Source organism: Colletotrichum graminicola (assembly GCF_000149035.1).
Source record: "Colletotrichum graminicola M1.001 genomic scaffold supercont1.5, whole genome shotgun sequence".
Taxonomy (NCBI): Eukaryota; Fungi; Ascomycota; class Sordariomycetes; order Glomerellales; family Glomerellaceae; genus Colletotrichum; species Colletotrichum graminicola.
Window position 1 is genome coordinate 817,140 of NW_007361009.1, and position 15,896 is coordinate 833,035.

The following is a 15,896-nucleotide window of genomic DNA, read 5'->3' on the forward strand; positions in this document are numbered from 1 at the left end:
CATGGCATTTCCATCTCTCTCTACTGGAGGCAAATTCATGTCATACTGTTAAACAATCCATCGAGTATTCGCCAAGGCACAATTGGTAGCCACAAGCTGTGTCAGTTGTGGGTGGAAATTGCCATAACTGACACTGAACTGGAAGCTAGGCTCTGTGTCTAGGCAACCCACCAGCCATAATGACTGTTCACAACTCTAAAACCAAGGAGATAACTGCCTTTATGCAAAGAATCAGAGTTATTCTTTTTATCTCCACCCCAAAGGACTCAAGACTCCTCTGTTTGCTGTTGACAACCGGTAGAGGGCACCCACAGAGTAGGCTGACTAGTGAGGACATAATTTACATGAGCTTCAGTTGGTGCAATGTGTACTAATTTCCTCTGTGAATAACATGAACCTCGATGGTATTTTAGGAACACTCTCGTTGACTGGACGACTGCAGGCTCAAGTCGGCTGCGCCCTCAGGCCGTTCTATTTCAGGCAAAGAGTGATTGCCATCTTCCCGTCTCCAAGAACGTTAGTAGCTTTGCTCGTCGGTCTTATTGCATGAGGCAGTTGAGCCTCATGGGCCATCCCCCTGCAGAAACACACTCCTAGAGCAGCCAAAGCTGGCAAGGAGCTATGCCATGAATGCTCAAAGGCCCGATACCTTTGAAATTTGATTCTCTTGGTCTTCAAGTGTGACTTGGGTCATTGTCGCCAACCTTCTCGTGTATTAAAGGGCCGCCGTATGCCCACGTTGGCCATCGCATAGCCCACAAGCCCGGCTCATCAAGCTCAGAACCTGATGCTGATTGTCGAAGCAAGGTTCTGTCTGATTCCGTGTTCTCCTGCTGTCCTGCTCCTGTTTACAACTGAAAGAAGCGGGCACACTCACTGGGCAGCTGCTTCGAGCGTCAGCCGTGCAGAATCACAGACTTCACCTTGACTTCACTTCACCTCACCACACCCCAGGACATCAGGGTACCCTCCAACTTTTACCTGCACATATTCTGTGAACTGAAATTCAGTCAAACGGCTCCTACCACTCGCTCCCTCTCCAGCTTTCTAATACTTCTTCAATTCGCTTTCTGCACCTTGGCTTCTTGGTATCTTTCTCTCCTCGCCATACCTATACCAACTTTGCCCACAGAAATCTCATCTCTTGCCCTTGCCCTTATACAAAACTTCAACCCTCTCCGCCAATTCGCTGTTACATCGCCACGCCTCCTTTTTCTGCTTGTCCCCCTTCTTCGAAGACAGCTCGTTGAGGCACAACCCAGCACCAAGTCTCTCCATCACATCGAGGCCGTCAGGATGGAGGACATCGCCATCATCGGCATGGCCTGCCGCTTTCCCGGCAATGCCACCTCCCCTGAAAAGCTGTGGCAGATGATGGTCCAGAAGGAATCCGCGTGGTCTGAGTTTCCCAAGGACCGTCTCAACATAGATGGGTACTATCATCCGAGTGGTGACCGTCAGGGAAGTGTACGTCTTTCATCTCACTCGCCAACTCCATCCATCTGTCTTCTGAGCTGACCTGCTGTCTCTAGATCTCATTCCGAGGCGCCCACTTTATCAAAGACGATATCGCAGCTTTCGACGCGTCTGTAAGTGACCCGTCTCTTTGATCTTGTACCGAGGCCTCATCTAACCCAGATTCATCTAGTTTTTCTCCGTCATGGCCGAGGACGCCAAGGCCATCGACCCTCAACAGCGTTTCCTGCTGGAGGTATCCTACGAGGCACTTGAAAATGGCAAGTGAAAACCCCCGTTCTCTTGAGAAACCCGTTTGTCCTGACCTTGGGTAGCTGGCCTTCGCATGGAAGACCTCAGAGGTAGCCCCACAGCCGTTTATGTCGGCTCCTTTGTGAAGGGTCAGTCAGTCCGATCCGTGCTGTATCCTGATTACTCCTGCTGAGATACGACAGACTACGAGCAGATTTGCCTGCGCGATATGGACTGGCAGCCACAGTATGCTGCCACAGGCACAGGCAACGCCATCATGTCCAACCGCGTGTCCTACACGTACGACTTCAAGGGGCCGAGCATGACGATCGACACCGGCTGCAGTGGAAGCCTCGTGGCAGTCCATCTAGCTGCCCAAGCTCTCAGGGCCGGCGACTGCTCCCTGGTGAGACATTCTGTTACGTTGCATTTCCCTGGTACTAACCTTCATAGGCTCTCGCTGCCGGAGCCGGCCTCATTCTCACGCCCAATACCATGATGCCCATGACGGCACTCAACTTCCTCAGCCCGGACGGCAAGTGCTTTGCCTTTGATGCCCGTGCCAACGGCTACGGCCGTGGCGAGGGGATCGGTTTCGTCGTTCTCAAGAAGCTGTCAGATGCAGTCCGAGACAACGATACCATCCGAGCTGTCATTCGTGGTACCCATGTGAACCAAGATGGCCTGACCACCGGTGAGATGTCCGTATCCAAAGCACACAGCCCGCCGACACTAACGGTTCAATAAGGCATTACCCTTCCTAGCAAGGAAGCCCAGGTAGCCAACATCCGCGCCCTTTACGCCAAACATGATTTGGACATGAAGCAGACGGCCTTCGTCGAGTGCCACGGCACGGGAACCCAGGCTGGCGACTTCCGAGAGCTCAAGGCCATCTCCGAGACACTCGCTGAGGGAAGGACGACGGAGAACCCCGTGTTTGTAGGCTCCGTCAAGACAAACATCGGCCATCTCGAGGGCGCAGCCGGAGTCTCAGGTCTGATCAAGGGTGTGCTCACCACCGAAAAGGGCCGTATTCCGCCAAACATCAACTTTGAGCGGGGAAACCCCGACATTGACTTCCGGAACTGGAAAGTAAAGGTAAGCCATTGGAGACCTTCCGGTTAGCGCGTATATCGCTGACGATGCTGCTAGGTGCCTACGGACCTGACAGAGTGGCCGGTTGATGGTATTCGAAGAGTCAGCGTCAACTGCTTCGGCTTCGGAGGCACCAATGCACACGCCGTTCTCGATGACGCTGCTGTATATCTTGCAGAGCGCGGCATGACAGCCAACCACAACTCGTCCCTCGACAGTACCCAGAGTCGTCAGCCAGGTGCCGTCTCCGAGGCCCATGGCCCGTTCTTGACCCCCAAGCTGTTTGTGTTCTCCTCAAACGAGCGCAAGGGTGTTTCTCGTCTGATGGAGACGCACCTCGGCCACATCACCGGCCTCACGGACATGACAGAGATTGATGCTGACAACTACGCCTACACTCTGGGATGCCGTCGTTCGATAATGGAGTGGAAAAGTTTCGCGGTGGCCAGATCTGTTGCGGATCTCACATCGAAGCTACAATCGAGCGACGAGACGAGCTTCCTCCGGTCTGGCCGCGAGAGCAAGCCAAAGCTCGGCTTCGTTTTCTGTGGTCAGGGGGCTCAATGGGCTCAGATGGGCCTCGAGCTCATGTGTTTCGATGCTTTCAAGAGTAGCATGACGGCGGCCTCCCGCCATCTCAAGACGCTCGGCAGCGAGCTCGACCTTGTCGAAGAGCTCGCGAAGGCCAAGACGGAGTCGCGCATCCAGGATCCCCAGATCTCGCAGCCGGCGACAACCGCGGTCCAAGTAGCGCTCGTCGACTTGCTGCGGGCTTGCAACATCACCCCCAGCAGCGTCGTCGGGCACTCCTCGGGAGAGATCGCGGCCGCATACGCGTCGACCGCCATCACCCGCGAGGCGGCCTGGGCGCTGGCGTACTACCGTGGTCGGAGCGCTTCTCTTCTCTCGACCGTCGCCCCGTATCTCAAGGGTGCAATGTGCGCTGCCAGGATGACCAACGCCGAGGCCCGCCAGTACATCGAGAGCCATGACAAGGACAGCGGCCTCCAGGTCGCGTGTGTCAACAGCCCAAACTCGGTCACTATCTCGGGCAACCGTTGCGATGTTCTCCGGATGCGGGACGAGCTCAAGTCGCGCCAAGTTCTGTGCAAGGTTTTAGATGTCGACGTCGCGTACCACTCAAGGCACATGCGGCTTGTCGAGGGCAGCTACAAAGACTGCATTCAAACGGTTCTCTCCAACGACGCCAGCGAGAACATCCCCTTCTTTTCATCGGTTCGCGGGGAGATGCTACCGCACAGCCTGCTCGACCCGTCGTACTGGGTGCAGAACCTGGTTTCTCCGGTCCAGTTCGTTGCCGCCGTCAAGGCCATGATGACTTCCGACAGCCGACCCGACATTCTGGTTGAGCTGAGCCCCCACGCGACCTTGGAATCGGCGCTCGCAGAGACCATCTCCGAGCTTGGTCCCGGGTCCCAGGCCACCTATCTGTCCCTCATCCGACGCGACAAGGACTCTGCGGTCACTACGCTCCAGACCATTGGCGAGATCTGGGCGCGAGGCCACCCGGTCGACATGCTCAAGGTTTGCTCCAAGTAAGACATCTTTTCTCTTTAACATCTCACCCAAGACCTGGCTAACGTTTTTGTTCCAGGGGCGCCGATGCACAGGCTTACAAGACGCTCGTCAACCTGCCGTCCTATCCCTGGAACCACTCCAAGGTGTTCTGGCATGAGTCCCACACGTGCACCGAGCATCGTTTCCGGAACTTCGGCCGCCAGGACTTGATCGGGTCTCCTTCCCCGGACGCCACCACCTTCGAGCCCCGGTGGAGAGGGTTCTTCCGCATCTCCGAGAACCCCTGGATCCAGGACCACCGCGTCCAGAAGGCCATCGTCTACCCGGCGGCCGGGATGGTCACCATGGCCCTCGAGGCCGCGAGCCAGCTCGCTTGCGGCACGACAGACGTTCTGGGCTTCCATCTCACCGGCCTGCGGATCGAGAGGGCGATGATCATCCCGTCCTCGGCCTACGGTCTCGAGTACTCGCTCAACTTGAAGCAGCTCCCCGCCAAAGCAGAAGCGGATCCGGAATGGGAGTTCACCATCTACTCCAAGCCAGAGGATGGCCCTTGGATTCGTCACGCAGACGGTAGTATCAAAATCCGAAGACAGTCTGAAGCTCTCTTGACCACAAGCGAACATGCACACAGGTACACCCAGATCCAAGGTCTCTGCGACAAGTCGCTCCCGCCTCGGCAGCTGTACGAACTCCTGGACGTTGTCGGTCTCAATTACGGCCCATGCTTCCAGAACGTGGTCTCCATCTCCACCCACGAGAACGCCTGCATCAGCAAGGTCCGCGTCCCTGACACCAAGTCCAAGATGCCTGCCGGCTTCGAGTTCCCCCACGTCATCCACCCCGCGACGCTGGACGCCATGTTCCAGACGCTCTTCGCCATCGACAGTAAGCCCATGGTTCCGTCTTCGATTGAGAGCATTTTCGTCTCTGCACAGATCCCTCACGGCGCCGGCCACGAGTTCACGGGCTTTGCCACGGCTGAGAGACACGGCCTCCGCGGTGCGGTGGGCTCCATCGTCATGGCATCCGACGAAAGCAACTGGGGCAAGCCGTTGGTTGTGGTCGATGGCTTGAAGTTCACTTCCCTGTCGACGCCTTCGATCGATGACGGCGGCTTTATCCCCAATCATGGAAACCTCTGCTCCGAGGTCGTCTGGAGGGAGGACTACACTCGGGCTGTGACCGAAGACTTCTACGACATGCTCTCACTGATGGCGCACAAGTACCCTTCCTTGTCTGTTCTGCAGTGTGGCGGCAGCATGCAGCTTGCTCAAACAATCCTGGACATCCTCCCAGAGGGCGTCGCCCCGAACCTGTCTCGATACACAATCACCGACCCTGACATTCTGGGTGAGGCTCAGAAGGCTTACGAGAAATCACCGGTAGCCACTCTGCTGGAACACCGCAACTGGCCAAATGTCAAAGATCACACTGCTCGATACAACCTTATCATCGTGGCCAGAGATGCGGGCATCGACCTCGGTGAGGCCGGCAACATTCTGCAGCCCGAAGGAGTTATTCTCAACGAGACCACGCCACCAATGACCCCGACCAGCACTGACTCGATGCTCGAGGTCGAGCTCGTATTCGACGATCCTACCACTCTCCAGATGTCTTGTGATGCAGAGCCTGATAACGTCATTCACTGCGATACGTTGGACCAGCACTTTGAGGCCAGTGTTTACGTCGACAAGCCCAAAGCTGCTTCGTCCCCCGGCGTTCTTATAATTATGCCAGATGCGTTTGGTTCCGCCGTGGAGGAACTCGCCAAGTCGCTCAGCGACCTCCTCTTGCAGAGGGACTTCAAAGTGAGCATTGGCACCCTGCACGGATGCGACCCAAAGGGCAAGGCTTGCATTGCCCTTCTCGAAGCCTGCGACAGCTTCGTCTACGGATGGACGGAAGGGCAGTTCCGCTCCTTCCACAGCTTGCAGGAACAGGCCAGCAGCCTCTTGTGGGTGACTCGAGGCGCGAACCGACGTCCCACGAACCCTCGCAACGCTCCCATCATCGCGCTGGCCCGGACGATTCTCTCCGAAGACCCGCAGAAGACCATTGTCACTCTCGACCTGGACGAGAACACTTGCCTCGCCTCGTGCGCTCTGCCCCAGACCGTCGAGTGGGTTCTGGATTCCATGCTGAGCGGATCCGCCGAGGCCGAGTTCGCGGAAGAGGGAGGGCGGCTCTACATACCGAGACTGATGCCCCTGCAGGAGCTGAACAAGATGATTGAGAGCGACTCGAACGTTGAGATTGTTCAACAGCCCATCTTCAATCAACCAATAGCCCAGGCCGAGTATGAAATGACCATATCCCAACCGGGAATCGACAATGACAACTTCCACTTTGTCGAAAGTTCGCAGGCGTCTCAACTTGGCCCCTATGAGGTCGAGATCCAGACCCTTAGTGCCGCCCTGCATCTCAACGACCTGCACACCGCCATGGGACGGACCTCAGGCGACAGACTCGGTCTGGATGTCCTGGGCATCGTCAAAAACATCGGCTCCCAGGTCATAGACTTCCGGCGCGGTGAGCAGGTCCTGGCTCTCGTCCCCGGCGCTTTCAAGACCGTCCATCGCGTCGACCAGGGCTTTGTCAAGCCCGCGCCGCCGCCCGTCGAGTGCTGCCAGTACACTCCCAGCGCCCTCATCGCCGCGTACTACACGCTGTGCACCGTAGGCCGTCTCACGCCGAGGAAGAAAGTGCTCGTCCATGCCGGCGCCAGCTCGTACGGCCAAGCTGCCATTCGTGTGGCCGCTTTCTTTGGCGCCGAGGTTTTTGCGACGGTCATGGGCGAGAACTCAAAGGCCCAGCATGCGACTCTGATCGATGCTCACCGTATTCCAGAGGACCACATCTTCGATGCCACCGGAGAGTCCTTCGTCGCTGATGTCTCGAGATTCGGAAAGGTTGACGTCCTGTACAATCCCACCCAAGAGCACACTGCCGCCAGTTTCAAGTGTGTCAAGCCGTGTAGGTTACTTCCTGTCGTTTCATTCTTTCGTGCAGTTCTGACCATTTCTAGCCGGTTGCGTCGTCCAGCTCGCGGATAGAACTGGGGGAGCTCTCAGCGTCCCCGTCTCCGCCGCGGCATACATCAAACTCGACCTCGGCCTCCTCGTGGAAGAGGACCCCGACCTCGTCAAGGACCTGTTCAGCATAGTGGACCGATTCGCCTTCGACTACCTGCGCGCGAGCTCTAGTCTCCAGTGTCAACCGGTCCATCGGTTCCCCATGTCGGCACTCGAGGACGCATTCAAGCAGCTCGAACGAGATCCGCACCACGGCCTGACGATCGTGGAAGCGAACCAGGACACCCTCGTACACGTGGCCCGGGCGGTGCGTACCAAGTCCCTCGCCGACGCCATCAATCCTGAGGGAACGTACGTCCTCGCCGGCGGCCTCGGCGGTCTGGGAAGGAGCATCACGAAGCTTCTCGCCGACAACGGCGCCAAGAAGCTGGTGTTTCTGTCGCGGTCTGGAGGCGGCGCTGAGGCCAACACCTTCTTCGAGAGTCTATGCGGTGTCGACGCCAAGGCGATTGCGGTGGACATCACCGACCGGAAGGCGCTCGAGGCCCTCGTTCCCGACCTGGGTAAGGTCTCAGGCGTTGTTCAATGTGCGGCCGTCATCAAGGTAGGCCCTGGTCCCATTGTCCGCGAAACTTGTGGACGATGCTGACAAAACAAGCAGGATGCTCTGTTCGAGAAGATGTCGCACGCCGACTGGGTTACCGCCTTCGGCCCCAAGGCCGTGGGCGCCATCAACCTCACGGAAGTGTTCGGACGCGGACCGTCCGCCGCTGCTGGTGACCTGGTCGGCTCCTCCGATCCCCGCGGCCCTTGGTTTCTATTTTTGTCGAGTGCTTCGGGCATAATCGGCAACCGAGGCCAGGCCAACTACGCCGCGGCGAACGCCGTCCAGGACATACTAGCCCGGTCTCTGCCCCGGGCTGTCTCTCTCGACCTCGGTCCCGTCCTCGAGGCGGGCATGCTCGTCGAGGACGAGGAGACGCTCAGCAAGCTCCGGGGCGCCGGGTTCTACGGAATCCGACACCGGGACTTCCTCACGATGGTCGAGCGAGCCATCACAGGCGAGGTCGCCCCGGGTGTCGCCACGCCGGCCCAGATCGTCTCGGGCGTCGGCACCGGCGGCCTGATCCGCCAAAACAATCCTGGCGACCCCTTCTGGTCACGGTCGGCCATGTATTCGTACATGAACACGGTCGACATGCCGGTCGCCTCTCCCGAGGAGGCTACCGGCGGCGGCGGCGTCCCGAGCGAGGCGGACATCAAAAGGATGCTCGCGGTGTGCTCAGGTGCGGAAGCGGCGGCGGCGGTGGTCTGTGCCGGCCTGGTGCAGCTGATGGCTAAAGCGATGACGCTCCTGCCGGAGGAGATTGATCCGGAGCGGGCGCCGAGCGCGTACGGCGTCGACTCCCTTGTAGCTGTTGGCGTTCGGAACTAGATATTCCGCAATGCCGGGGGCGTCGACGTCTCCGTCTTCGAGATCCTAGGGGAGACATCTGTTCGTGGGCTGGCTGACGTGGTCGCCAGCAGAGGTAAATGGTAGAGGGTTGAGGCGCGGATGTGCATGTGTGCGTGATAGAGAGAGAGAGAGAGAGAGAGAGAGATGAGGAGCGAAATGACAACAGCGAAACACGAATTTGAGCAGGCGGAAAAGGATAGAGGAGAGATAGTCTGCTTATGTTTGACTTATAATTCATCGCGTTAGACACTTCATGCGGGTCTTTGCCGTATTGTAGCTGTAATGGTGCCGGTTTTCTGTGGTATGAGTGAGTACCTGGTAGGCAACCCCCGTTTGCATTCCCCTTTTTAGCGGCAAAGGTGCTTCATGAAACGGCGCTGTGATACATCATAGCGATGGGAGGTAGGAGTCGGTAGACTTCTGAGTTCCCTCGTGTGTAGCCCAAGAAGTTTTGTGTTTGAATATCGAGTGGCGAGAACCAGTATATGGACGAGCTATGCTCTAGTGTTAGGCACGTATTGTGGGGAGGAACGGATTGGCTATCGTATGAATGAAACCGCATCTGCCGGCGTAACACGAAGTGGTAGACTCGGTTGTGACCTGAGGCTGCCGGCAAGTATCCGGGTCAACCAGGCATCTTCGGCGAGCCTGAACTGCAATATGGGCTGTGAATCAAGATTATGAGTCAATCTCAGACAAAGTGCCGTCTCCTAGTTCCAGGTACAGAGGACGGAAGCATTATTGGGCCAGGCGGGAATGAGGTTTGGGAAGCCTGACCAGACGAGGTTTCATCGGGGTGTAATAAGCCCAAACGAAGGAACGGTGTGATATGATGTGGTTGAGACGTTGGGCAACAAAGACTGAACATGAAGACAGCGACACACCGAGAAACGACATGGGATTCTCAGAATGCGCCGGACGGCTAGAATGCAAAAGGCAGCTCACTAAGCCAGGAACGGACAAGCGCCCGCCGGTGGGGTAGAATAGACCAGGTAGATACATGCCTAGGTGCGTGGGTGCCCAGTCGCAGTACCAAGGTAGGTAGGTACTTCAGGTAGGAGCTACCTACTCCCTGTCCGCACACCAAATTTGGGTTAATGCCTAGTTGCCACAGTACCACAGTGCTGGGAAGTAGAGTGCGCGCTGCTGCAATTAACGCGTCGCGCAAGGCACGCACTCCCCCCTCAGGGTAGCTGCGATAAGATAAGCACTCGTCCAACAGCGCAATTAATTAATGAATATTCCATTATATTAACTTGGCAGTACCTTGGTCGTTTGTTTGGTACTTACCACCTCCACGATACTGTCTTTATTGAACATGATGTATTAGAACTCGTCGGTTTGCCGACCGAAACCACAGTATTGCAACCCACTGACCCGATCAAGCCTACGGCATCGCCCTCCCTTTCGCCCCGACAATCGAACCTTCGGGGGGAGCCCTCCTTGACTTTCATCTCGACATTTTCGCCACGCTTTCGGTGCTCTGAGACCATCTCCCTCCTTCCGTCTGCGTCGCAACTCGGCCGGTCACGATTTTTAAGCGCGGCGCAGCGATACCGAGGTACTCCCGCTCAGCCAAGGATTCCATACCTATCCAACAGCCTGCTGCGACAGCGTAACCTCAATACCCACCAACGACCAACAGATGTTGCAGCACCGCGCCACTGTCGACTGCAGCTCGCCTCGTTTGGCAACGTGAACACAACGGGGACATACACCGACCGCACCAATACCCTAGCCACCGCCGCAGGCCCACAACTCGTCCACCCGACACCATGGACGACGACTCAGCCAGCACCCTCGCCCGCGATAAGGAGGCTCTCAAGACCCTCGCCGACGAGCTGCTCGAGCTGGAAGGCGACAGAGACCTCAAAAGAGTCATCGTCGAGTCATACGAGACCGCCCCCAACCGAGAATCCTACTACTACGAGAGGAGGGACGCCGTGCGCGACCTCGAAGCCGTCATCAACCAGATCGAGGACAAGAAGCGTCAGAAGCGCCACCTGGAGCAGCGAATTCAGGCAGCCAGGAGCGCCCAACGTCAAGCTACCAGAGACGCTGCCGCCGGCGAAGACGGCAACATGTGGGAGGCACGGAACCGATGGGGCACAGGTACGTGGTTCCTCTCTCTTTTCTTTATTGTGTGATGTGATGCTCCGGATGCCGCCGAATGATTTGATGCGCCTGCATTCGTCAGTCGTCCTGGCCTCGGCCTTTGCCTCAAGGCTCTTCAAGTGAAGTAGCTAGACATACAACAGTCGAGCGACGGACATGTTTGGAAGACAGGTCCTCTCTCTTCCTCTACAGGCTTCTCTCCGCTCGACCCCAAGCTACGCTACGCTCCGTCTAACATCCCATGGTCTGTGTGCAATCCCCCGAGAAGGCCGACGTTTATCTGGCGGGATTCACCTTGGTTCCTACAACTCTGGTCTGGAGTTGTTGCCCCTCGACGAGGTTCTCGGAGTACTGACCATGACGCTCCATGTTTCGAGCTTCACCGCCGAGATCTAGGCCAGGCTGCTACCCCTTGGTTACCGTGCCTGCCATACCACATTGTCTCTACTCCTTCCTGCCTTGCCTGCCTAGGTACCTGCCTTTTCTACCTGGCTTTCACCGGCCCTCCCGAGCGGGAGGAGCTTCTGCCTTCAACCTGGCCCTTAATCCAACTCTCTCTTTTTCTTATAACCTAACCGAATTCAACTTCCTAAACTCCGTTTCAGTATAGTCATCTAGCACGGATTTCACTTGTAATTTCTCATCTACCCTTTCCATCCCGATCTAGCACTCCTTTGGACTCCCCGGCTGATCTCTATCTCATCCGATCATCATAAGACAACCTCGTGTCTTCTGCATTTGCCTAGCTATTTGATCTCATCTGACGATTGACCGCACTCCAACATCATCTCATACATGACCTGTGGCTAACACTGCCCAGCCGCCGTCCCATACAGGGCATCATCAGGCTCTCACAGCTCCGATTTCTCACAAGAAACCTCGCGCATGCCCGACACCATGGCCAACATGACACCGGGCTATCCTGGCCCGGCCAGCAATCATCGAGGGGCGCCCATCTTCGGCCAGTCCGGTCGAATGCCCCCCTCCAACAAGAGACCTTTCGGAACTGCTTCCGACTCTCTCGGCCACTCCAGCCCCGGCCGAAGCAAGTCTCAACGCACTCTTGACGTTTCGAATGATGTTATTGACCTTACTGGGTAAGTAGAATCTTTACACCAGTCTTTGGACTCTGACTCTGGGCGGTTATTGTTGGCTTGGACGTCACTGATTCTTCGAGACTAACAGTCGTCGCAGGGATGATGATGATATCACCACATCGGTCTCACGCTCGAGGCAGAGAGAGGCGATGGCACGAGGCAATAGAACTGCTTCTATGGTGCGTCAACCCATACCCTACGGCTCTGGACCTACCTCGATGGCCTCTCAACCGGCCGCCAATGGCTCTCTTGGTTCTGGGCTATCCAGTGGTCCACCCCACTGGAGCTTCGGCGGCCTTCGAAGCCAATCAAACTCTCCAATGTCGAGTATGGCTTCGACTCCCGGCGCTGACTTCATCCCGCGGATGCCCGGATCTTTCATCGATGATGACAACACCTTCACCTCGTTCACACCCGCCACCCAGGTGTATGGCTCCAACATGTACTCCAATGCGTACTATCCCAACAACCGATCCTCTCTCAGCACCGCCGATGTGATCAGAAGGACCAACAACTTCAACTTCATGGACCTTACGGATGGGTTTGGAAATCCCCTGGATGCTCGCGTTGCCTCAATCATGCAGGATATCAACGATGATCCTCGTAAGTCGAAGGAAGAGGTCGAGGCACTCCTGCGCAATGTACACGCTGGCATGGAAATTCCAGAGGAAGACCGCGAAGGAACGCCCGATGAAATGAAGTATCCCCTCTATGCTCATCAGAGGGTGGCCTTGACCTGGATGAAGCGTCAGGAACAAGGCACTAACAAGGGCGGCATCCTGGCCGACGATATGGGGCTGGGAAAGACAATCTCAGTCTTGTCCCTGATTGTATCAAACAAGTCTACCACACCTGGACGCAAGGTTGGTCTATAGGCCCTGAGGACTTACTTCATATGCTAACCCGCTTCCCAGACGACATTGATTGTGGCGCCTCTCTCCCTGATTCGACAGTGGGAGGATGAAATTAAGAAGAAGATCAAGGCAGAGCACAGATTGTCGGTCTTCGTTTACCACAACACGAAGATCAAGGCTCAAGAGCTGATGAAGTACGACGTCGTCCTGACAACGTACGGAACACTCGTTTCTGACCGAAAGAAGCTGGCGGCCTACAAGAAGAACTTGGGTGCGCGCCCCATGGCCTCCAAGACTGACCCGATCCTAGCCAGCTCGGTCTCTCTCTTCCACCCCGACTACTCACTGTTCTACCGCGTCGTCCTCGACGAGAGCCAGCAAATCAAGAACCACAAAGCACAGGCGGCTTTGTCAGCCGCCGATCTGATGAGTCAGTATCGTTGGTGCCTTTCTGGAACCCCGATGATGAACGGTGTCGATGAGCTGTATTCGCTTTACAGATTTCTGAAGATCAAGCCCTACAGCGAGTGGACCAATTTCCGCAGCGCTTTCGGCGTGCTCTTTGGTAAGAGGGGAGACCCGCAGGCTCAGGCAATGAGAAATTTGCAGGTCCTTCTCAAGGCAACGTTATTGCGTCGCACCAAAACATCGCAGATTGACGGTAAGCCCATCTTGCAGCTCCCCGAGAAGACAGAAGAGGTGGTGTATGCAGAACTGGACGAAGACGAGCGCAAGTTCTACACGGATCTGGAGACCAAGTCTCAGGTTCAGATCAACAAGTACCTCCGAAAGGGCACTCTCGGCAAGCATTACTCCCACGTCTTGGTGTTGCTGCTCCGCCTGCGCCAGACTTGCTGTCATCCGCACTTGTTACTGGAGGCGGATGAGGCTGTCACCGAAGTGGACGACAATATGCTCGACCGCGTCAAGTCCTTGTCTTTGACTGTCGTCCAGCGGCTCACCGAGAAATCCCGCGCGCTCGAGAATGCCGACGCTATGAACCAAGGTTTCGAATGCCCCATCTGTTACGACATGATGCCCGATCCAACCATTCCACTTCCTTGTGGCCATGAACTGTGCGCCGGGTGTCTAAAGCAACACGTCGACAATGCCAGGCGCGAAAACATTAGAAATGGTGAAGACGAAGGCCAGGTCAAGTGTGCCGTCTGCAGGGGTCCATTGAACCCGGCCAACATCATCACCTATGCCGCCTTCAAGAAGGTTCACATGCCGGAAGAGGCCAGCGGAAGCTCCGAGGACGAAGAGTCCGACGGATCCGTGTGGAGCAGTGATGGCGAGGAGGGTGAGGAAGATGATGACGATGCCGATAAGAATGGCAATCTCAAGGGTTTCGTCGTCCCAGACGCCTACGCCTCCATTAGTGATGACGAGGGCGAATCGTCCGCTCTAGAGACAAAGCCCATGACACCCAAGCAGAAGCAAAAGAAGAAGGGGAAGATGAAGGCGGCCGTCTCTCCAAGTAAAGAGTCCAAGAAGAGGCTGAAGAAAATCAAGGGATCCATGTTGCAGTCCCTTCGAAAAGACGCCAAGAAGAACGCCGCGGCCTGGAGAGACTACACCAAGTACCTCAGCCACCATTGGCTCGCCTCGTCAAAGACACGAGCCTGTATGGATCTTCTACGCAAGATCCAGGAAACTGGCGAGAAGACCATCATTTTCTCCCAGTGGACCATGCTTTTGGATCTTTTGCAGGTCGCAATCAAGAAGGAGGGTCTCGGTATCAAGCACTGTCGGTACACTGGAGAAATGTCCATGGCGCAGCGGGATGACACTGCCTTCACCTTCTCAACAGACGCGGACATGAAGGTCATGATGGTGTCTCTGCGTGCCGGAAACGCTGGTCTCAACCTCGTCTCGGCCTCGCGTGTCATCATCATGGATCCTTTCTGGAACCCATACATCGAGATGCAGGCCGTGGATCGAGCCCACCGCATCGGCCAGCAGAAGCCGGTGAAGGTGCACCGCATCCTGACCCAAGAGACGGTGGAGGACCGCATTGTCCAGCTTCAGGAGAAGAAGAGGGCAACGGTCGATGCTGCTTTGGACGAGCGCGAGGGCGCAAAACTGGCTGGTCTTAGCTTGACAGAGCTCCGGTACTTGTTCAACCTCTGAGCGGCGTTCCAATCATAATTCCTTCGATTCGATACTCCGCAACGGTGTTATTGTCCACCAAGCACACTACGATTTACGACAATCTGGGTCTGGTCTCTCCGACCTCTTGGCACCAGATCTTTTCAGTCTCAGGAAGTGGGAGGGACCTTTTTTCTTTTGTTTTTTTGAAAAGAGTACTGGGAAAGGTACTTAGGCTTGCTCAGGATTGGCTTTTGATTCAGTTGCATCACTAGATGGACCAGGGACGGCGGAAAGCGGGGACTCTCACGATACACAAGACGGCTTCACAGTCTCACTGGGGAGGGATGCTAAAGAGTATACCGATCATGCTCTCTCCTATCTCAGCACCCCCTGCTTTTATCTATTTCTTTTTCTTCTTCCTTATCATGAAAACACCGCTGTGGCGTCCCGGGTTCAGGGTCAAGGTCAGTTTTCGGTTTCGGGAAGGCTCTGCAAGTCAAGTGTATGCGGCCTTCGCAGCACGCGATAGTTGTCCACGCATAACTCGGTAGTGGCTAGGTTCTGTAGATATTATCATCAAATCAGCTTCTTGTTCACCAAGAACACGTTTTTTCCCTGCTTGCATTGCAATCACTCAAGACGTGCGCATGAACCCCCGCCGCCCGAAGCACCGGCTTTGGTGATGGGAAGGCGGAAACCAGCAACAGGGGGGGGTAGTGGGCGGTAACCGGGTCATATCACAATGTTCACCTAGGTCCCGAAAGCCCTATAAGGGCCTCGCGCGCTGTCAAACTCGCCAGCAAATGTGCTTTTATTTTATTTTTATTTTGTTTGATTATTGCTTTTGGGGTCCAATGACTCGATTGCCTTTTCGTTGGCATCGCCCGCCGGAGAGACAAGATGA

The 15,896-nt window shown here is 56.1% G+C and overlaps 3 protein-coding genes across 3 annotated transcripts; all 3 read left to right on the forward strand.

The window, feature by feature from the left end:
• Positions 1-1,296: 1,296 nt before the first annotated feature.
• Positions 1,297-8,811, forward strand: GLRG_02583 (beta-ketoacyl synthase domain-containing protein; the record flags this gene model as incomplete). Its single annotated transcript, XM_008092592.1, has 11 exons — positions 1,297-1,467; positions 1,533-1,589; positions 1,649-1,736; positions 1,791-1,856; positions 1,911-2,113; positions 2,161-2,401; positions 2,456-2,805; positions 2,860-4,358; positions 4,418-7,317; positions 7,370-7,980; positions 8,038-8,811. 11 exons carry the CDS (start codon positions 1,297-1,299, stop codon positions 8,809-8,811), a joined length of 6,960 nt encoding a protein of 2,319 aa, XP_008090783.1.
• Positions 8,812-10,607: 1,796 nt separating this feature from the next.
• GLRG_02584 (uncharacterized protein) lies at positions 10,608-11,070 on the forward strand (the record flags this gene model as incomplete). Its single annotated transcript, XM_008092593.1, has 2 exons — positions 10,608-10,944; positions 11,030-11,070. The coding sequence occupies 2 exons, from the start codon at positions 10,608-10,610 to the stop codon at positions 11,068-11,070; spliced, it is 378 nt and encodes a 125-aa protein (XP_008090784.1).
• A 774-nt stretch (positions 11,071-11,844) lies between these two features.
• GLRG_02585 (SNF2 family domain-containing protein) lies at positions 11,845-15,031 on the forward strand (the record flags this gene model as incomplete). Its single annotated transcript, XM_008092594.1, has 3 exons — positions 11,845-12,044; positions 12,142-12,907; positions 12,959-15,031. The coding sequence occupies 3 exons, from the start codon at positions 11,845-11,847 to the stop codon at positions 15,029-15,031; spliced, it is 3,039 nt and encodes a 1,012-aa protein (XP_008090785.1).
• Positions 15,032-15,896: the final 865 nt, after the last annotated feature.